The following is a 23,189-nucleotide window of genomic DNA, read 5'->3' on the forward strand; positions in this document are numbered from 1 at the left end:
ATGGATTTTGATGACATGTTTGTGTGATGTTCTTGATGTTGGATGAGTTGATATTGGTTGATGAAATTGTTGGTTTATTGGTTAATAGAGTTGTTGGTTTGTTAGTTGATGGAGTTGTTGGTTTATTGGATGACGGAGTTGTTGTTAATATATTTTGGAAGTGTTTTAATCTCATTTTGTATTAGTGGTTTTGCTCCATTTTAAGGGAAACTCTGCCAAAATTTTGGCTCGTCAAAACTGGGTAACTTCTTTAACGGATTTGCAGTTGTTTTTTCCTTTCTCTCTGTTCTTTTTGATAATGAAGAGGGAGATAATTATGAGAAGATTTAAAATGAATTTAAAAATGTTTTCTTGAGCAAAAATCTTTTTATTGGACATTTCTTAATTTGGCCATACATTTAGGGGGAGCATATATTAAGGGGGAGTAAAATATTGAATGAAGTTTGTCATCATCAAAAAGGGGGAGATTGTTAACATGAATATGTTAATAATATTGATTTTGATGATAACAAACTTTAAATGATTTTTGATTAAAATGTTGGAGCTATTCCTTAATAAAAGAAAGCCTTATAATCATTCCAATCATATTCATAAAAGATGGACTTTCAAATTAGAAAATGATTCTCTGCAAAATCTAGTTTAAAATGTGATTCTGGAAATAAACGGTGAACCGTTTTCTTTCAAACAGTTAACCGATTAAAGCTAGAGAGCAACATATTGTCTAAGCTCTAACCGATTAAGAAAAACGGAAAACACAAAAAGCTAGGAAGGCTACTAGAATTTAACGGTGACCCGTTTATTTAAACGGTTAACCGATAAAATTCAGAATTGAAGATTGTACTCTTCTGGCAGCGTTTAACAAAACCAGATAAGGCTAAATTGTTTTGCAGGTTACTGGAAACAAACGGCGAACCGTTTATTACAAACGGTTAACCGATAATATCCAGAGAGGTCACTTCATGCAAATCCTTAACCGTTTCATGTAAACGGATAACTGATGTTCATCTTGCAGGTCTCGGAAATTTAACGGCGAAAGGGTAAGCCTAAACGGCAAACCGTTTATTTGAAATTTGGCCCAACGGTAACTTTTGACCAGCCTAAACGGTAAACCGTTAATGGTTAACGGCGAACCGTTTTCGGGCAGACAGTTTGTAACGGTTAGTTTTTCAACTCCAACTATAAATAAGCTCATTCAAATTCAAACAAGATTGATCACAACACGACCATTGAGCTTATATTCGAGAATACAATCTTCATAAACCTTTAAAATACATTCTTGTTTCATATATTCACACATTGGGCATTGATTTGTAATCTTAAATATTGTGTGAGAGAAAAATAATTTTTAATCTTCTACTTTGAGCGATTGTAAGTGTTGGGATACACTTAGGTTAAGAGATTGTGAATAATCTCTTGTTGTAAAGGTTCATTGACACCTTGGAAGTCAAGTGTAAGCATTTAAAGCCTTGGAGGTTTGCTTAGTGAAATCCTCAAGCCCGGAAAACTTGGAGGTGTGGACGTAGGCGAGGTTGGCCGAACCATGTAAAAATCTTCATGTTTCAATCTCTCTTCCCTTATATTTTTATATTGTAATTGATTTAATTGTTATTCCATTAAATTCATTCTAGATTTGCATGATAATTTGTTTTAGAATTAAATAATTTTTAGAATCTCAATTCACCCCCTCTTAGGTTGCATACTTGTATTTCATACTAAACACTCATCCACTTTGACTTGATAGCCAGAGCTTCCATTTCACAATATTTATAGCCTTAAAGCAGCGACACCACAATTGCATGCAACCAACCAGAGCAGTGCTAGATCAATTGCTTTTGATTCTGAGAGTTCTTTAGCAGTATACAGCTTGCTGCAATAGCTTCCCACGCTGCGATATTAACAATAGTAGTATCAAAATGAAAGCATTAACAATGGATAGCAACTCTACTGTTGCATATGTCAAATCAATTTGGAAATTCTTCTGACTTGATGTCAATAGAAAAAGACTGGCCAGTAAGATAGTGGAGCACCAAAAAACCGCTTTTATGTTACTTTAGTTAGTGACTTGAACTGAGAGAAGTAAGTCAGACTTTCAGGGATGCCACTTAACTACCCCTTTTTAACTAATTCTGTACTATAGATCCTATACATAAGAAAATTACAAAGGGAAAAAATGATAAAGAGAAAAAAAATTAATTTTCTAAGTTCATGGGCATGTGCATATTGACGAGGTGTACAAACCAGGTGACCAAGCAAATAAAAGATAGAGAGAGACCGTGTCCATCATGTTTCTGCATAATTCAACTGAACCATTTCGTTATTGCGGTGTCCCTGTTATTAATAAAATAAAATAAATAAATGAAGATAGAATATCTCCCTTTATAATAATAAATGACACATGTCAATTAACGGAACAGAGAATTATACTATATATAAAACTGATAAGGATTCAGTGTTGAGCTAAGTTTTTGTACTAAGTACTAAATTAATAATTGTTAGGTAAGAGAAATAAAAAAATAAAAACTTAAAATAAATCTTCATCATTAATTCAGTGCTAAAAAAAAAGCTCAGCTAATCGATATAAAACAGTCTTGCCGTATTGTTTATGAAGTTTTGAATACTCATCATCCACCCTCACCCCATTCATTTGATCAGTTGACTAAACTGCATGCCCACAGATGAACTTATTGATCATGTCTCTGCAGCAGTGGTTTCTTGTTTTCCTATGGATGATTCTTTACATTTTGTACGTAATTTTAAGTGAATTCAAGAGAGTTTCTAAGTTGTCAGGCCCGCCTACTTTTCCTGTAATCGGATGCTTGATATCTTTCTACAGAAACCGGCACCGTTTGCTGGATTGGTACACTGAACTCCTTGCAAAATCGGCCACCAACACGATTGTTGTCAGCAGGTTTGGTGCAAGAAGAACCATAGTGACGGCAAACCCAGAAAACGTTGAGTACATACTCAAGACCAACTTTAACAACTTCCCCAAGGGCAAGCCTTTCACCGAAATTCTGGGTGACTTTCTTGGCTACGGGATATTCAATGTGGACGGAGAGCTTTGGCGCTCTCAGCGAAAGATGGCCAGCCACGAGTTCAGCACCAACTCGTTGAGAGAGTTTGTGATGAATACACTCAAGGATGAAGTTGACAACCGGCTGTTGCCCTTGATGGACTCATTAGCAAAGTCATCCGAAGAAGTTGACTTGCAGGAGTTGCTAACAAGGCTTGCTTTCAATATGATTTGCAAAGTTTCGATGGGGATAGATCGCTGTTGCTTGGATCCTTCTTCGCCCGCGCCACCTCTTGCCAAAGCTTTTGATATGGCATCAGAGATATCCGCCAGGCGGGGAGCTGCGCCTTTGTTTATAGTTTGGAAGATTAAGAAGTGGCTTGGAATTGGGTCAGAAAGGCAACTCAAAGATGCCGTCGAACTAGTCCGCGAATACGTTGAGGAGATTATCCATAACAAGAAGATGACAGTACGCCAGGGAGAAAATGACAGCCAGGATCTATTGTCTCGGTTGATAGCGTCTGGCCAGGAGGAGGAGGTAATAAGAGACATGGCGATAAGTCTCATCATGGCAGGAAGAGACACAACTTCGGCAGCAATGGTGTGGCTATTCTGGTTGATTTCATGTCACCAGGATATTGAACAAAAACTGGTTAAGGAGACAGGGCTCGTGAGTGAAGATATAGACTATGAATCATTGAAGGAGTTGAGATTGTTGAAGGCTTGCATTTGCGAGTCAATGCGACTATACCCTCCCGTGGCCTGGGACTCAAAGCATGCAGCCGCCGACGATTTGTTGCCGGATGGGACAGCGGTTCAGGCCGGAGACAGGGTGACATATTTCCCATATGGAATGGGGAGAATGGAGGCATTATGGGGCAATGATTGGTTTGAATTCAAGCCACAAAGATGGCTTTCCCAAGGAGAACCTGACAAGGTTTGCCCCTACAAGTTCCCAGTTTTTCAGGCAGGTCCGCGTGTTTGCCTCGGAAAGGAGATGGCTTTCATTCAGATGAAATATGTGGTGGCTTCAGTACTCAGGCGGTACCAAATCAGGCCGGTCAGGTCCGGTCAACCGGTGTTCGTGCCACGCCTTACAGCCCACATGGCCGGCGGATTAAAAGTATTTGTTCGAAGGAGAGAGCAATTAAGATAAGGCTTCCAATAAAATTTAATTGAAAGTCAATGGTTTTAGTTTTAAATTTGATGGGCAATGTAACATGCTGTTGCCTCTCTAGTAATATAGTTAGGAGAATTGTCAAATGCAAACAATCATACAATGAAACTAGATTGATTGCTCGTGAATGCCGGCATTCTCTAAGGTCATGTTTGGTTTGAAGAAAAGGGAGGAGAGAAAAAGAGTGGAATGGAGAGGAAGGGAGAAGAAAGGAATGAAGAAGAGTAGTGAAATTAAATTTTGTTGTTTGGTTTGACATAAAATTTGATAAGGAAATGAATTATAATTTTTTTCTTTAAACAAATTTATCATTTACCTTAATATTAAATTATTTATATTAGTAATAATATATATATATATATATATATTAAATTAATAAAATAAAAATTATTAATGTCATTAAATAAGTTAAAAAGATGAAGGGTAATTTTGAAAACTTTAGTTTATAATATAAGAGGAATTTAAATTCTTCACTATTTAGCGTGGAATTCAAATTCTATATTATGATGGATATTAAATTCTAAAGAAAATTAAATTCTTATACATTTTGTTACTACCAAACAATGAAAATAAAAAGAAAATTTAAATTACTTTCATCTCTTACATTCTCTCATCCCAACCAAACATGACCTAAGATTATGGGCATCATTTGGGGGCATCTAGACTTGGTCTAATTTTAAAATCAGGTCAGCATATTAGATTAGATGTCTTTTATTATGATAGCAGTTAATCAATACGGGCCGAGACGAATTAGTTAATGACTGTGAGTAAACATAGAACAAATAAATTAAAATACATAGCTCTCTGCTTTATTTTATTGGGGAACAATATGATCATCTTATGCTTTATCTTTAGTCTAATTAATCTATGTAAATAAATTAGTGTAATTAGGAAATAATTATTGAAATTTGAATTCGAAGCACATGCTTGCTTGGAATGATTATTTGAAATTGTATTTGTTTAAGTAGAAAAAGATGGAGGCTGTCTATAATTTATATACATCGTATTAGTCATAGCACAGCCTTTCCTCCGGGCTTTTATTTTATTTTATTACGCGTGCTTGGAATGATAATTTGAACTTGCATTATATTTGTTTAAGGAGAAAAGGTTGGAGGCTGGCTGTAATTATACGTCGTACCGTATATGCGCAATTTTATAATGAGCCCCGAACAAATTAAAAAATGAAAAAATACACTATGAAACGTGTTGACTCGTCCTGTTATTATAAAATGACTCCATAGTATATATCATATTTATTTAGAGCTTTTATTTGACTTTGTTAATATATTTTTTAACTGGTGGAAGGATGGATAAAATATAAATCAATTTTTTATTCTTAGTTCTCTCAAAATTGGAATAGAGATGGCTTGTTGACTAAAATTACTCAGCCACTCCCCATTGGACTTTTATTTAATTCTTTTCTACTATATAATGTATAGAGATTGATGGAAGATAAAAAAAAAGTTATGTTTCAAGCCGTTATAGCTTCACCCGTGACTCAAATTGAACCAGCCACCTAAAAATAAAAAGGAAAATGAGAACCGCTATTTTATACGGGAAATTTACAAAAATGGCCATAAAAATTTTGCGTTTTTCAACTTTAATCCCCCAAAATTTTTTCTATCATAACTAGCCAAATACCCTATATTTGGACTACATTACCCTCGTCACTTTCATCAAATTTACAAAGGCATGCCACTTTTTCAATTCCAGCAAAAGTAAATACAGATTTTCCTCAACAACTTAACAAACATTCATCACTCTCAACAAACTTCATCATTCTCGATAAATCAATTGCATAATCGAATATATAATTATCAATGTGAGAGCTTCTTAAAATTAATTTATTCTCTTATACAATGTAAACCTTTAATCTATTAATTTTATCAACTAAATTCGAAATTAAAGTGGGTTTTGTTGTAAATATTGTTATTTTTCATTTATAAAACAATGTGATTTGTTAAAGTACTTAGTTTGAGTTGAAAAATGAAAAAAAAAACCATTAAAAACACAGAAAAATCGGGCAAAAAATGAAGTTCAGAACAAGTGAGACATGCAAGTGGAACAGGTGCATGTCTCACATAAACGCACTGCATTTATGTGCGACAGGCACCTGTCCCACTTGCATGTCTCACTTGTTCTGAACTTCATTTTTTGCCCGATTTTTCTGTGTTTTCAATGGTTTTTTTTTTTCATTTTTCAACTCAAACTAAGTACTTTAACAAATCACATTGTTTTATAAATGAAAAATAACAATATTTACAACAAAACTCACTTTAATTTCGAATTTAGTTGATAAAATTAATAGATTAAAGGTTTACATTGTATAAGAGAATAAACTAATTTTAAGAAGCTCTCACATTGATAATTATATATTTGATTATGCAATTGATTTATCGAGAATGATGAAGTTTGTTGAGAGTAATGAAAGTTTGTTAAGTTGTTGAGGAAAATCCGTATTTACTTTTGCTGAAATTGAAAAAGTGGCATGCCTTTGTAAATTTGATGAAAGTAACGAGGGTAATGTAGTCCAAATATAGGGTATTTGGCTAATTATGATAGAAAAAACTTTGGGGGGTTAAAGTTGAAAAATACAAAATTTTTATGGCCATTTTTATAAATTTCCCATTTTATACTCTAGAGATTAGTGACACATTTTAGAATATTAGAAGCCGACGTACATTTATGAACACCGGTGGAAAATGACAATTACAGCTTATATATATATATTTTTTTTTACTGGGAAGCAATCTCTAAAGAGATAAGCTTCCAAATTGCTTATTCCATTCTTCATATATACCAAGTTCATTCAGAGAAACAGAAGCCCGCACCTGTGGCAATGCATTCTCAAAGTCCTGTGTAAAAGATAACGAGATGGCCTCCGTCAATCGACCCGATAAAACTACGCATTCGCGTGCACATTTAATTTAATTGATTTCTGAATATAATTACCTGAAGAGTTACCGGTTGCATATCCTCCTTTTGCAGCCTTGTAATTTCTATTCCCAGTCTCAGGGCCTCTCTCAGTGGACCCATTGATGCTTCCTTCACTAAGTTTTTCATATCCGATCCTGAATACCCTAGAAACAAACATGCCAAGTCAGGAAAATTTGAAACAAAAACTCAAATGTCAACGTAAAGTACCACACAGCTAATAAATATAGTTGTGAATGATTCAAAGCAAACACCTTCAGTTAATTTGCATATGGTACTAATATCTTCATCAGAAAGCTTGAATAATCCATCCTTCTCTAAAAGATTACGTATGATCCAGGCTCTCGCTTCTTTATCTCCGGTACCAGCATGTTAGTGACACATCATTGCAATAAAAGTAGTTATCGAAATAAATGAGTAATATATCTTGCACCTGACGAAGGAAGGGGAATATAAAGCCTCTTGGTCAGCCTCCTACGTGCCGCTTCATCAAGTTCTTGAGGTCTATTTGTTGCTCCTGAATAATTTTAAGAAGTGAATGCAACTACCAAGTAAACTGAGCTACTGAAAATCAAGAGTAAAGACAGTTAAAGGAGATTGAGGCGAAACAAATGTAAATTGAAACATAGTCTGTTTTTATTTTTTTATTTAATAACTGCACCAAAATTCAGTACAAGCATAGGCTTTTATAGCCCAAATATATTGCTTAAAACTTTTTAAGGTAATTAATTACTTTACTTTCTTATACATTTTTCTTTTCATTGGGTGCGTTTGGTACACGTATTGTATTATGCTGTATTGTATTATTTTAATGCTGGTGTATTGTATTATGTTGTATTGCATTAACACTGTACTATAATAATACTGTGCAATGTTTGGTACTACACTGTACTGTAATAAATTTTTTAATTAATTTAAATTAAATATTATACTATATTTTATATTAATATGTTATATTATATTAATATATTTAAATTGTATTAATATTTTATATTATTATTAATTTTAAATTAATATTATTTAAATTTATTCATATTTAACTATTTATTATTAGTTATAATAAATTATAAATTTATTAATAAATTATAATATAAAAATAATTAATATAATATAATAATATTGAATAATAAATTACATATTTATTAATTTATATTAATAATTATAATGTAAAAATAAAAAATAAAAATATTATATTATATTAAATTAAAAGTTATTATTATTATTATAAAACAAAAGTCAAAAGTCAAAAAACAAAAGCAAAAGTCAAGTTGCAAAAAAAAGCAAAAAATGGAGGAAAAAAAAAAAAACCAAGCGACAGTTGCCGCATTAACTTAAACCCAACTGTGAGTCGGGTTTATTTAATGCGGCAACTTGGTGCATTAACTTAGCCCAATAATGTGGTGTTACTGTAACTTTTGTTTTGCCAAACATGGGCTTGTATAAAATTAATACAATGAGGGTCTTTAATACAACAACCAAACAAGCCCATTGTGCACAAGATTATAGCAATGTACATATTAACCATGCAAGTGTGAACCATTACTCAGATTGTCTATTCACTTGCAGAAAGCACATTAAATATTGAGTTCAACATGCAAGGGAGAACCATGATCATTTCCTAACAGATATTGCCAGGCAAAGAGTGGGAATATGAATGAAAATAAGGAGAAACTCAGAGTTCACAAAATATACCACTCTGAAATGTAAGTGCAACACGTTTGGATATTTGGGATCATGGATATCTGGAAGTTAAATCTAAGGAGAAGCAGAGAGAATCTCACTACAAGAATTTTTACCAGACCCAAAACCCTGATAGATGCTATGATATAGCCGCTTAATACTATTCATGATATAGCTGCTTAATACTATTCATATTTAGCTTTAGATTTTCTTTTATTTATTTTAATGCAGATAACCCTTAACCTGTCAAGACCCACTTAGTATTCTGCAGAGCGCAGATACAATTAAGACTTCTGAAGCTAAAGCAATGTATGTACTAATCTTTTGTCTTTTCTTTCTCAGAAACCAGAAAAACATGTAATTAGAAAATTCTGCCAAACAGTTTTTAAGTAGCCATTGCAAAAGAGGAATGCACAGTCAGCATAAAGAACCTTAATTATAGTTAAAATATACAGGATTATGCTTGCTTCTTGGAAACAAACCACTGGCAGTGGCAGTCAAAACCTTTCTCCTAAACCGGAAACAATATACATAAACTAAATAATTGAATTTAGGGATTCAAAATTTACCTACAAGGAGAATTTGCTCACTGCCACTGTCAAAGCCTTCCATTTCAATCAGGAACTGTGTTTTCAGTCTTCTACTTGACTCATGTTCACCATCTGACTTGCGCTGAAAATAAAATCGTTTTAAGCAGAACAGTTTATTCACCAGCAAGACTGGCATTAATATGATGAACATGCATGTAAGGCAGCATCTAGAAAAAAAACGAGTATAGTCCTCATTTTCCAATGGACCAAGTAGAATCCAAGCAGAAAGAAACCTATCTAAATCATTAACTTGCCTTGCAGAAACCAGTCTTCCTGTACAAGGGACTGATATAGCGACAATAAGGCAACCTGAACCAACACTATAGCTTTGTCTTTAAGAGCTGTTAAGTTAACCTACCTGAGAAAGAAGCGAATCTATTTCATCAACAAAAATTACAGCTGGTTGACGGCAACTAGCAACTCCGAAAAGGGCCCTCACTAGCTTTTCGCCCTCGCCAATCTACAGTTATCAATTCAATTGAAATTCATTTTAACATATGATACAATCTGGGAGAAAGTTTTAAAATGATTCAGTAGTAAGCTGTTAAAGATCAGGAGACAATTTGGGAAGCTTTATCGATCATTGCAATTCAATTATGAGTGACATAGTATGTATCCCAAGTAACAATATAGAAAATTAATAATCATTCAAAATTTTTCTGGGAAATCAGAAATTAACTCTATGAACAATCACACAAAATAAGACCAAAGAAAAAATACTTGCCCACTTGCTTGTCAGCGAACTTGCAGATATAGAGAAGAAAGTTGCTTTTGCTTCTCCAGCTATGGCTTTCCCAATCATTGTTTTTCCTGTTCCCTAAAACATAATAGGAAATAGGTATATCATAACTAAGTGGTGTTTGTATCTTCCATATGCCTGAGGATTTAGTACTTACTGGGGGACCAAAGAGGAGAAGACCTTTTCCTGGGGAACGACAGCCTTTAAATATGTCAGGACGCAGTAAAGGCCATATAACCATCTCCATTACACATTTTTTAGCATGCTCCAAACCAGCTACAGCATTATCAAGTAGTGATAGTAAATAACAAAAACTTCATACATAAACAGATTGACATGAGAAAAACTGAAATATGTAAGGAATCACATAGTACCAATGTCATCCCATCGGACATGGGGATCACGATCCATAATCTCATTACTAACATGCTCAATCAAACGAGGTTCCAAATTCCTCAATTTTTCAGGAAGCTCTCCATCTGGACCACATAGCATCTCCAGACTATAATTGAAGGACGAAAAAGGAATTAGGACTTGCACATGTTCGTAATTGTGCGCACGTGTATGAGAGATAGACATAAACATTATTGTCAAAACATAAACTGAAATTCTGAATGAACAAGACAGAAAGTAAAAATTGCATGCCTCTTTCAAATATGAAGAAAATATTCCCCTAAAAAACCATATGTAAGTCAGGCACAGAAGTTTATAGTTTCTTTAAAAGCGCATTATTTGATTCGTTTGAAGGCAAATGAAGCAAACTGGTTCCCAGCAAGCATTATGTGTGCACTGAAAATATCATCAAAATACAAAAGATGCTCTGATTTGTCAAAACCTCTGGGTATACTTGAGACTGTTAGTGCATTAAAAAACTGGAACTCCTTATTTCCAAAAAGCAATATGTAGACAAATTTTTTTTAAAATTCCTCTAGTTATTTTCACAAAAAGTGATTTTATTCAAAAGTACTTTCTACAAAAGCCAATCAAATACACCCTATATAGATGAAACATACTCTAATGGTCAAAGATCATTAGTAGGTTTTCCAAACTTGAAACGATACTGATGGCTGTCAGCTTGTCACGTTCAAACAAAGACGTACTTTAAGGTATGCTGTCTATATTTAATTATATGAATTTACATAACTCACCATGCCTTAGTCGAGTACTCTAGAGCATCATCATTCTTTCCTGCACACCTAGAAGTCATGTTTCCAACATTGCTCCCATTATTTCTAATAGGAGGAACAAAACTACCACGAACTCCACGACGTGAAATGCCATACGATTTTGCACCATAACCCCTTATGTTAGGATTGTTATCACTCTGAGGGGAAACCGAAGCACCCGACGATCCCACAAGCCCTCGTCGTTGCCTAACATCCCTTTCCTATGTCGGAAAAGGTTGTTATTAACAATGATTCTCGTGGAAAAAAAACATAAGCTGGAGAGAAACGGATTTAGCTTCCACAAAATATTTCAAATAAATTACAATCTTTTTTAAGCTGTGATCTTATTATTCATTCTACTCTCTCTGTCTCTCTGTCTCTCTGTCTCTCTCTCTCTCTCTCTCTCTCTCTTTCCATCTTCAAGGGACTATGTATATTAGATATACATGATTTACTGAGATGCTTCTACTTAAGTTCATATCTTCATTCTACAATGAAAATATTAATCCTGTCCAATGTAACAAAAAAGGTTGTCTAACTTCATGTGGACACAAAAATAAGCCATTAGGTAAAAAATGAACATTGAGAAAAGGGGAGGGAAAAAAAATAAAAATAAAACCCCAAAGCCAAATAATGTCACAATCAAAAACTGAGAAAATGGGTTTCGATGTAAAATAAGTACCAATTTTGCTTTTGCAGTAACAAATCCATTGGCAGAAACATCGTTGTTGACGTTTTCAGTGGCTGATGGTGACTTGGAAATCCAGTTTGTAGGGCTACTAATGTCAACATGTGCACGTTTCATTCCCGAACTATTTGTATAACCTCTTTCTTCCTCTTCAACTTTAACAAATTTGGAGACATTATGACCCTTCGGAAGGTTGGAAAACAAGGAAGACTTTTCTACAATCACGCAATCTTCAGAGCCGTTGCTTTTGGAGTTCAACATACTCCTGAATGAGCCTGTATTTGTCTTCATGATGTTGTTCCCGTACAAGGATGCCAACTTTTCTTGTGTCATAACTTTTGATTGATTGCTAAACAACTTGCCCTGCCTGTCTAATCTGCCTCCCTGAGACAATTTGAGATCTCAACTAGTTAACGTCACCAGTGGGCAACTGATATTCTTCTAATGCTTGTGGGAGAGAAATACTAAAGACCACAATAAAAAAGGAAGGTTCTTAAACAACTTATCATAATATCAAAAGAGAAGCCAATTAGAAAAAAGAAAATTCAACGAGTACAGCCTCTTAAACTGTCATTAAGTGGGAACAAAACAATCAAAGAGAAAAATTTGTGTTCTATACCAATTCACTTGCAGCCCGTTCGTTATATTGCTGTAGATTTGCTCGAAAATATTTTGATTGCTTAATCTTCTCAACGTCTATTCCTCCTTTCAAGCTAAAAGCACAGCCAGGAGCTCTGCCTGCCTGTTCAAATGCTCGCCTAAGAGTGCATTGAACAAATTATCAAAATTGAAAATCAGAGAGTATATCTCAGCAAGTGAAAAGAGAAATTTGACATAAAATGCATAGTCCTAGTCAATAGACCCAAATCAAAATTAACTAAATAAAATAAATTCAAAGTTCAAATGCTTAACCAGAACTCTATTAACTCCAGGAATTCTTCACGGTCAACATCTAGCTTCATGTACAGAGACAATGGACATAAGCTCCATGGAATGCCAAGCCATCTATTGTTCATCGTTAAATAGGTAAAAGTGACTAACCCTCATTTTGTTACTTCATCATTAATGGGGTTCTAACAACAAACATACCAGAAAAGAAAATCACGGTTAATTGCCAAAATTCAATTAATAAAAAGACTTTTCAGATTTTAAATTCTAGAAAAAAAAATCCAGCTTCAGCTCCAATTTCAATCATGCAACTCCAAGTAAAATTCAGAACATTAGAGCCCAATATCTTAAATTATAGTACTAAAATTAATATAATTGAAGTAAAGATACACAAATAGATACGCAGCCTTATATCAATCAAGATCTAATGACCAAAACAATCTTTACAGAACTACAAAATAATAAACGTATTTGTACCGATCGGAGTCCGGAACAAGAGCGCGCCGAGCCTCGTCGAGTTTGGCGACGGCTTCGCGGCGGATAGGGCGAGTAAGGATCTCGTCCGTTTCGGACTGAGTGTGGGAGTCGAGGAAGCCGAGGAGACGGAGGCTGAGGAGCCGAACCGAGGAGAAGTCGCGCTTATCAAGGAAGTAATCGGCGCCGAATTTCAGCGAGTGAAGCCGCTTGAGGTTGTCGTCGACTTGCTTTCTCCAACACGACGTCGTTTTCGGAACCTCTCCACACTGTTCTTCTTCTTCCATTTCTCTTTCTCGCGGTTTCAACAGAGGAGAAGAGAACGCTGGTTTTTTATTTTCCTTTCCCGCCATCCGCTTTTTGGTTTTTGGGGGGTTAGTGGATTGTTTGGGCTGGGGACTGCGTTTTGAATTTTGGCCTGGGTCAGGTGCGTGGGAATTTGGGATACAGACATATGGCCCTATTTTTAAGCCAAATTACGAGATGGCCACTGAATCAATTTATCGTATGGGAAATAAAAGAAAAACCTTCGACAATCGCAAATTGGACATTTGGCAAAGTCTTAATGGGTCCTAATAATGAGATTTATAATATTTAAAATAATTTTTTTTTATAGATTTTACGAAGACCTATCAAATATCATCACCTCAAACCTATTAAAATAAGACTCCATCTACCGTGCTCTTTGGGTAGTATACCCCATTTGTTTGTCTGGTAGTGGTAGTGAAGGCACCATTGGAAGAAAAAGAGAAAGATCGTGGAAGTGGGAAGTCACTAGGTGGTAGTTGAAGGAAATATGGAGTGCAGGTCAATAGACATGAATTGTTTACGGCGCCACAATTTTGTTTAATCGAACAACAAAAAGTTGGTGTAGATAACAATGAAGTAGTTAGCTGTAGCAATTAGATGTAGAAGCAAGTAGTTAGCAAGAGACAATTTTATATACATTATAAACAAGTATTTTGATCTAAGAGGGCATGTGAGTGTGGTTATCGTAGCATGGAAAAATGGAATGACATCGATTGATGTTAATTAAAGGAAAAATGAAGCAAAACCAAGAGGATAGGAAGTAAATGTAGTTGATTAGAGGTGTTGAGAACGCACTTGGAGCCGCAAAATCCGGCAAGTCCTCAATAATTGGAGCGAAAAATAATCCAGTATGTGAAGGGATGAAGTGGATGGATTGGTGAATTGGAAGGAAGCATCCGAAAAATTGAAAGCCGCAGTTGGTGGACCATTTGCGGCATTAGTTCTACAAATGGGCAAATGGGGAGAAGATTATTAATGATGGAATAGTATAGAAGGAAGAAAGCTTGTGTAAATGGCATCGTTTGTAGTGCATGGAAATAATGGGAAAACGAGGAAAATAATAATAACACAATACGCAATCTTGAAACAAATAAGTAAAAGAGAAAAGAATAGAATGGCAATGAAGTATAATCGCGTAGATAGTGATTTATAAATAAAAAAAGAGAGAGAGAGAACAAATTGTGGAGTGGAGAGAAGGAGGAATATAATTATAACAATGATAGATTAGAATGTGTGAAATTTGCGTCGAATCTGAAAATGTATTGGATTGAATTTGAATAACAAGTAGAAATCTAAAAAAATATGTAGCAAACAAAGATTTGTGTGGAAGCAGGATAATCAATTCAGAGAGCAGGAGCTATGAAATGGACAATAGCTAGAAAACCCATTCATGTGTTGTTATTATGGCTATCACCATAGCCATGGCTTGAAATAACAAATATTTCAGAAAGTGTGTGGTTACTTAATATGAGAACGACCAAATACCCATCATCTTTTATTTATTACCATGAAACTACACTTTACAACACCATATAAATACATTACTAATGCACAAAACAGATACATGTCCATTACATTGGCAGCCCCAAAATAAACCCAAAAAAAAATCCAATAAAATCAATAAATCAAATCTACAACAAACAGTAAACCGTAAGCATGTACCATTCCCCCCCATCAACATCTCAATGCTTCCAATTCACTTCTTTCAATTATATGTCCTTAATTTTCCACACATGTTCATTGAAAAACTTAGTAACACTAAAACTACTATAGAACTTTCGATCATACATTCGATTATCATTACATGTGCTTACCAAAATACAAAACAAAAAAATTATGGTATAAATTTAAAATTGACAATTGACATTTAAGACGCTAGGTGCTTTTAAGAAGTTGAAGTTGAGTCATAGTTGAGTGCATGGTCAGCATGAAGATAAAGAAATTGACACCAAACACCACCAACACAATGAAATTATAGAGCAAAACAACAACTACTTTCTCATCAATCCTATGCATTAAATGGGTCTAATTGAATTGTTGGTAAATAATCCCTAAATCGATTTGAAAATTAATACCCTCTACTCCACAATTTTGCCATTCTTTGTACTAAATCTCACTTCCCAGCAGGTTTACTAAGATAAATTCATTATTCAACTCATAAATTTCAATTTCAGCTTCCACTAACTTCATATTTTATTGTAGTGATCTCTCCCTCCGTTTCGTTTGATGCTACCAGACAGAAATTAAACTCACCACGATTCACTTCATAAATCGTAGCTGACACACCGTCGCTACGCACCCCAAGACCAGTTACGAGAGTACAACGAGTTGGAATGATAGCCCAACTTTAACTCAGTATTCATTATTGAAACCCCAGTCGTTAGATTTTACTCATTATAATCTAACGGCTTCCCAGGAAACCGTCGAATAAAGGGGTATTGTGCCCAGGGGGCCACGGTCGATGGACCCATCGACCATCATATCTGGTCAAGTATGTCACTTTTAACTTTCGCATGTCCTACATAAAATTTTCTTCAAATATAAATAGGTTATTGGGCTTTTTTTATATTTCTCCAGCATAATATAAAGAATAAACCCGGCTTGTACAAAATGACTTAACATCTATTGCAAAGAATGTGTTTTTTGAGTTCGAATAATAGGTGTTAACCATACTCGTTAGGCAGTAATATAGTGAATTATTAAATAATACAAACTTTATATCTCCGATTTATACATATATGAATCTCATTTGTAAAATTTAATCAATAGAATACCACATATTATCCTCGTAGCATACAATTTTCTACTTTTGCTGTGTCACTTGGATTTCTGTTACACATACCTCTTACGCTAATCCTTTCATCGTAACTGCAAAATTAATCTTGTAATACATGTATACCATCAGCAATATTATTAAAATCTATTTTAGCTGATTCGCTTCGTAATCATCAATCATGATACTAAATTGTTGGCAAGCTTTCTGTTAGTTCCCACCAACCTAAGCACAATCATTTAACAGTTGATCTTCTGCAGTGAATAAAAAGATAAAAGCGCCAAAAAAAAGGTAAACAAAAACCTGAAAAATAAACCCCCAAGTTAACATCAATATTTAGCAAGCATACTGTTGCTGCATAAACACATGGGGGGATCATCCATAGCATTTTAAGTATCTTCCTTCTGTAAATTAAGAACTGAGTAAAACACAACTACTGTAACAAGCTTGTTCGTTGAATATGATGAGTAAAACAATGACAACTACACCTAAACAAAGCTACAGAGCAAATTTTTCTGGTTCTACAAGCACATAGCATTCCTTTTGCGGTCAACTACAACAGTAATCAGATACAGCTGCACTACTTACATAAGACAAAACTAAGATGATCTATAGACACTGACTAAAAGCAATCACACAATGGTCCACCAACGGATCTAGAAAACGGTCAACTATGTGCTTCCAGGAGCATCACTTCCGGCAGCTGGCTTACGGTTCAAATAACGAATCACAGCATCTTCAACCCTGTTAGGATCACCAAAACCAAACCAAATGTTTTAAGACCTGCTTAACGATTCTTTTCTTTCTTAACTTGGAACAATATCCACAGAGAGTATATAAAATCTTAATTTCAAACAGTGAAAGGTGCTGACATATCTTTATTATTTGACTAGTTGGAAATATAAAACAAAATGTTAGTAACTAAATCATCAAATGTCACAGGGCATATACATTAATTATGAAACAAGCCTTGTGATGCCAAAGACGAAGTAATTAGGTTTCTGCATGTGTGATCACAAATACTTCCATCGAACTATTCAATACATTTAACAATGCCAATATATCAAAGTAGGCACAGGCCGCGGCTGAAAAATTAAATGGGGAATACCATAACTAGTCGTCATCGAGTCAACAACAGACTCAAGATATTGTGTAAATAAATAAGTGCGACTAAAATGGTAGGGCAAAGTATTAAAACAAAGAAGAGAAACTCAATAGTAATAGATAGTAAATGACTTACCATGGTTGGTTGAAGAAATCTGATCGGCGCTCTTTCTCAGCACTTCGACTACCTTCTCCAGCCACAAGCTTCAAATCCTTGCTTTGAGACTCAATCAATGTGTTAATAAATTCCACAGGAGATTGACTGAACCCTAGAAAGAACGCTCTCCTTCTTCGGTGTTCATGGATCTTCCTTATAGCAGAGCATATTGCTTCATCACACTGATCAATCTCTTTGTTCTTATCAGCATTGGCCAATAGAGTAGACAATTCCCTCTGTATTGGGAATGGCACATCAACCAACACATCATAGCATGCTGTTCCAACTGGACTATTACCTGAAAGCTTGATCTTGTGCTCCAAATGTATGGGTTGTGGAGGAGATAAATGTTGTGATATCTTCTGTGAAACCATAGTGAATTTCATCTTTTCTTCCCCAAATACTTTTTGAAGAGGTGGATCACAAGTAAAGATGGAAGGATCATTTGGGTGCTGCAATTTTCTAGCCTTCACATAATGCCAAATTGCCGCTATAATTCTCGGCCGTGTATCAACCTCAATACCAAGAACCTCCATCAAGGGAGGAGACAGCTTAAATTTCTCAGGCACATAATTCATTTCCAACCGAATGTTTACGGTAAACTCTTTATCTCCTTTTCTCTTTACTTCAAAACCCTCATGAGGTGCTGGGGATCGGGAATTCTCCCATACAATGATATGATTATCAGGGTAGAGTCTCTGGTCTAGGGAAATGGTAACTCTCTTGAAGAAAGATGAGAACTTCGGGTACAAGGGATTAGACTTCTGTACCATTCCAGGCTGGTCTGGATCTACACCATCTTCCAAGATCCTCCCAATTATCTTAAGCGTCCACATAGGTGGCTCGGCATTCGGCTTCTTCGGAATAGTTTTAATCTGATTAGCAAATGTATTGAAAACATAAATCCGAAGGGTTTTCTGCAAACAAGGGGGATTCTTAAGTGCCTCCTGGATATCAACTTTCTTTCTAGTCAAGGCAGCATCAACACGAGCCTCAAACTCAAGGAGCTGGGTATACAAGGCAGATTCGGGCAAAATTGCAGCCACTCTTTCTTGTAACTGTTTCTCTGGAAGTTTTTGCTTCTTCCTTCGTGCAGCAGACGTAAGTTCCATTGCTTTTAATGGCGAAACCATGTTTGACATTGGAACCACAGGTGGACGAACAGGGGGCTTCTGAGGCATCCTTTTCAGACTTGCATTACCAGGAGTCAAATTAGAAGGTGAAGATGAACCTAAGTTTCCAATACCAGCATTCTGGAATTGGTTAATGGAAAGCCCTTGAGCTTGTAAATGAGCTTGGAGCTGGGCATGAGCTGCTTGGGCTTGCGCCACCTGAGCATGCATTTTTGACTGATGTGCCTGGGCTAGAGCCTGAGCTTGAGATAACTGAAACTGGCTCGGAAACCCAGCACCCATTTGCGCCTGAGCTTGTGATTGCGGAAAACCAGGGTTCATGGGCATAGATGGACTACCCATTCCAGCATTAGCAAAGGGTGACGAAGTTTGCCCAAGACTCTTGGCAGGGTTATTGTTGTTCGCAGACATTTGTATCTAACTAATTATATCGCCCAAAAAAAAAAAACCTAAAATTTTGCACTTTATCCACGCATAGGCTCTAAAACACAAACCCAAGTGATATTTTCCACAAAATCTCCAACACCCAACAGCAGCAGACAAATCAAAACCCTAGCAACTTGAAACTTTAAAACCTAAATTCCAGCAGTGGCTACCTAATTTCGAGTAATAGACCAGAAGGGTGAGAAATGGAAACCCCAGAGAAGAAAATAATTTAGCTATAGAAGTAGATTAGAGTGGGTTTAATAATACCCTAATTAGCACAAGTAATGAACTTAAAGAAAAATGCTTCTTTTCTGCAAGGAGCTGAGCATAAATGTAAATAATAATATGATAATTAATTTCTTACGAAAGGGGTAGCAGCCAAAGTTTGTTCGCTTCGCTCTGCGTCCTCCGCTTAAGTTAAGCCCCAGCAGCAGCAGCAGCAACTGAGAGAGGAAGACTTTTGCATACTTTTGTCTGCTTGCCTTGATATTCTCTCTCTCTGTAAGAAATGTGAATCATTTTTAAGACACTCAATTCGACAACCCGGTCCACATTTAACGGTTCGGGTTCCATCCCAGCCCATGTTTTTTATCCTTTTTTTTTTTTGTAACCACAATAACATCTTTTACTGAAAGTCATAAATATTATTTAATGTTTTTTCTTTCTAATAATATTTTATTAAATGTTAAACAAATCGCGACCGAGCTCATGGGGTTTAGTGAGGTAGGATTTCAATCTCAAACAATTTTTTTTCCCGGTTTATTAGTTGAACTAATTAGAACCTACAATAATAAAATTTAAAATTTTACTTCTTTTAGTTTATTTATTAAAAACATTTTGAAGATAGCATATTTTTTATCCCATGAACAAAATAATCTTTTAAGTCTCATTATTCATTTTATATTATATATATTTATTTTCTTTTAGGTTGAAAAACCCTTTTCGCCAAATTTTTCTTGAAAATCAAACACGCAGTATAATTCTTTTATAAAAAAAGTTCAATGTTGTCGAGTAAACAAGCTCGTTAGAGAACTTTATATTTTACCGCGAGTTGAAAATATGACAAATAAGCCTTTATATAGACATTACAACTTGATTGTTCACAAATCATAGTGATTATACAATCCTTTTCTTGATTTTTGCAAAATTGTAATCTTGGTAATTGTGGAGAGCAGGAGAGGACGCTAATTGTTTCAAGTAGAATCTCAAGCATCCTGCATTCCTGCTCATAACGGTGCTCTTGAATAGAAAGAGTGTGATCTGAGTTTGAATTTTAAACACAATCTTCAAAACCAAGTCAAAAAGTAAGGTAAAAAAGGGTATTGTTTTTGTTTAATTGCATGATATTAAAGAGAGATCTGCTAAATTCTCTACGACACCATCACATCTTCTGCTCAAATCATCTAAGCAATAAGCATATTAAATGTGGCTGCTGGTACTACATGTTGCATATCCAAAATTCTTCCCGGATAATTAAAAAACTAACTGGGGAAGCAGGAGACGGAGAAGAAGATAAACAAGTTCCTTGAATTACCCAATTATCATCAGCAAGTTTGGAGGGACACTTCATGAAGTACACAACAAGTTAATAGAAATTTCGCACAACTCCCTAGCTAGCTATCTTTCAGAAACCGAGTGTTTATTTAGAAACTCTCTATAAGGTTACTTCTTAGGGAACACAATTGATTCAAGCTACCATAACAGAACAGTTATGAATAAAGTGACTAAGTGGTCTCTTCCCACACTCAAGAAGTCTCCATTGCAATTCCCCTGCATCAGAACTGGGACAGCAAGTGTATATGGCCATACTTTCATGAGAAGATGTAGAGGATGCACCTATCACTAGCAGTTCGTTGCCTAGTGATTTGAATGCTATGCCCCATCCTCTATTAAAATCAGCTCTTACTGGAACCAATCCTAAATTCTTCCATGAGTTGCTGTCCTTTAAGTACACCCTTAACTCGTTGGAAGAAGTTTCCAGCGAGTAGAGCTCATTGTTCACTACAGCAATAAGAGGAGGCGACTTTCCAGTCTCAGCTGGGAAATCTTTCAATATGTCTGGGATATGGTACCAAGTTCCTGCATACTCGTCATAGGCCTCTCCACAAGTGAGAGGTTTATCCTTCTCATTTCGTCCCCCAATCACATAAAACTTATTGTCCATGTAACAGCCAGAGCAAAGCTTCCTCCTTTGCCGCATCCCTGGAAGGGAATCCCATGATTTAGTCTCCGGATTGTACCTCTCAGCAGAATTCAAGACACCGCTGCCATCCATCCCATGCCCACCAGCTACAAATGCAAAGGTGCCACAGGTGGCAGACGCGAACAAACACCTAGGCCTTCTCATGGAAGGGCCTTTAAACCAGTTGTTTGTTTCTAATTCATACCTCCAAATTACACCACCCTCTATCTCATTACCAGAGACAATTAGATGAGTACCCGCACAAAGAGACTCCTTATCTCCTAATTTAAAACAAGGGTCTGAGGGTAACTCTGGAAGCTTCCTACGAGTCTGAAAATGCCTATCAAATGCCCACCAACTACTATCCCCACTTGCCAACATAAACACAGATGGTTCCCTAAACCCAATTTCCCTTCTAATCTTGAAGAGCTCGCCACTCTTCAAAAGAGATAAAAATCGCTTGTTTAACAAATAAAACTTCCAGTATTCTGCTCTAGGAACCCGGGCCACAATCAGAACCTCTAACTCATCACTGAGAGAGGGAACAAAGGAATAATCTGCATCCTGAGGTTCTACACCTGGAGAAGCTGAACCACCACGCCTGCCTTCAGTGGAAGAAAATCCATCAGCCCAGTTCGGGTTTGCTCTCTGACTAGCCTCAGCAAACCTCTTCTTTCTCAGTGGCAAACGATTGGAACTCACAATAAGGTTATCACCACAATTCCCAACTAACACCCATTGCTCATAGAGATCATCATCAGTTATGCGCAGGTCCTCTCTTTCTTCTTGTCCCTCAGTTTCTTTCTCCCTTGACATTGATCAGAAACCTTCTGAGCCCCAAAAAGTCTGTCATTTTGACAAATGAAAAATAGTCAACAGTCAGCAATCAATAGCCAGTCCAGTATGTACTAATTGAATGGTTAGAATAATTTGTGCCATCAAGTAACAATTCTTGAAAAGAAAAAAAATGGACATAAATGACAAGTAATCAGATAAATAGAGGAGATATAAGTCTATAACCCAGGAAAAATTTGTTACAGATTGATCAAAATGTCAATAGCTGCAGGAAAAAATTGAATAAATGCCCCAGATGAAAAATTGAGACCAAACACAACCTTGCAAAACCCCCCCCCCCCCCCCCCCCCCGCCCAAAAAAAAAGAGGGAGTAACAAAGAACGACAGACCACACAGAGAGATGGAGCAAAATAGATCATTTGATGACAAAAGTATACTTCTGAACAATTTTTCACATCGAGACCCAAAGAAATCTTTTACTGATATATATAGAAACAAAATGGGATATTCAGACCAACTGATCAATTCCATGCCTTGGATTGATCAAGATTCAAGAATTAGAGATTATCAAATAAGGACATAAACTAAGCAAATTTTATTATCATCCAAAATCATTTTATTGTCATGCATCAAAATGAATCTTTTTAAAGAAGTAAAATCACTCTTATAAAATAGCTCAGATGAGATTTGATATTATTTATAAAAAAAAAAAAAGAGCCATGGGTCAAATTAACAATCAAGTGATAAAGACATAGATGATAGACTTGTTCTCACAGAGAAAAAAAGAACCCATTGGAGGATATTGATACAGAAGATAAAAGGTTTCATAATATTATCATTAGCAGTTAACAACATAGGGACGCTGATCAAAATATATGTGAAAAGTTAATTGATACACATAAACTACCTACATGCACAGTAACAGAAACCCAGGCAAAAGAGAACAGAGAGCACCAAGAAA

At 35.6% G+C, this 23,189-nt stretch overlaps 4 protein-coding genes across 6 annotated transcripts in view; 1 reads left to right on the forward strand and 3 right to left on the reverse strand.

Moving 5' to 3' along the window:
- Nucleotides 1-2,585: 2,585 nt before the first annotated feature.
- LOC18052609 (cytochrome P450 94B3) lies at nucleotides 2,586-4,368 on the forward strand. The gene has a single exon (XM_006447014.2). The coding sequence runs from the start codon at nucleotides 2,676-2,678 to the stop codon at nucleotides 4,167-4,169; it is 1,494 nt and encodes a 497-aa protein (XP_006447077.2). The 5' UTR covers nucleotides 2,586-2,675; the 3' UTR covers nucleotides 4,170-4,368.
- Nucleotides 4,369-6,884: 2,516 nt separating this feature from the next.
- LOC18052610 (ATPase family AAA domain-containing protein FIGL1) lies at nucleotides 6,885-13,752 on the reverse strand. The gene is made up of 13 exons (XM_006447015.2): nucleotides 13,353-13,752; nucleotides 12,607-12,745; nucleotides 11,982-12,371; nucleotides 11,282-11,520; nucleotides 10,508-10,635; nucleotides 10,291-10,409; nucleotides 10,119-10,211; nucleotides 9,753-9,854; nucleotides 9,374-9,476; nucleotides 7,558-7,641; nucleotides 7,379-7,474; nucleotides 7,143-7,270; nucleotides 6,885-7,045 (listed from the first exon to the last, which is right to left on the reverse strand). Exons 1-13 carry the CDS (start codon nucleotides 13,700-13,702, stop codon nucleotides 6,944-6,946), a joined length of 2,073 nt encoding a protein of 690 aa, XP_006447078.2. The 5' UTR covers nucleotides 13,703-13,752; the 3' UTR covers nucleotides 6,885-6,943.
- A 3,061-nt stretch (nucleotides 13,753-16,813) lies between these two features.
- On the reverse strand, nucleotides 16,814-19,755 carry LOC18052611 (SWI/SNF complex component SNF12 homolog). The gene is made up of 3 exons (XM_024190383.1): nucleotides 19,616-19,755; nucleotides 17,672-19,421; nucleotides 16,814-17,175 (listed from the first exon to the last, which is right to left on the reverse strand). Exons 2-3 carry the CDS (start codon nucleotides 19,234-19,236, stop codon nucleotides 17,103-17,105), a joined length of 1,638 nt encoding a protein of 545 aa, XP_024046151.1. The 5' UTR covers nucleotides 19,237-19,421; nucleotides 19,616-19,755; the 3' UTR covers nucleotides 16,814-17,102.
- Nucleotides 19,756-20,639: 884 nt separating this feature from the next.
- Nucleotides 20,640-23,189, reverse strand: part of LOC18052612 (F-box/kelch-repeat protein At3g27150) — a 4,960-nt gene continuing 2,410 nt past the window's right edge. The window contains exons 1-2 of one of the 3 annotated variants that reach the window (XM_006447017.2): nucleotides 23,140-23,183; nucleotides 20,640-22,279 (exon numbers count right to left, since the gene is read on the reverse strand). In XM_006447017.2, coding sequence (XP_006447080.1) covers nucleotides 20,939-22,249 — 1,311 coding nt within the window. In that variant the 5' untranslated portion in view covers nucleotides 22,250-22,279; nucleotides 23,140-23,183 and the 3' untranslated portion in view covers nucleotides 20,640-20,938. Of the gene's footprint in view, nucleotides 22,280-23,135; nucleotides 23,184-23,189 lie in introns of those variants that run through there. The other 2 variants (XM_024190384.1, XM_024190385.1) reach the window with 2 other exon arrangements.

Source organism: Citrus clementina, unplaced genomic scaffold (assembly GCF_000493195.1).
Source record: "Citrus clementina cultivar Clemenules unplaced genomic scaffold, Citrus_clementina_v1.0 scaffold_2, whole genome shotgun sequence".
NCBI classification, from domain to species: Eukaryota; Viridiplantae; Streptophyta; class Magnoliopsida; order Sapindales; family Rutaceae; genus Citrus; species Citrus x clementina.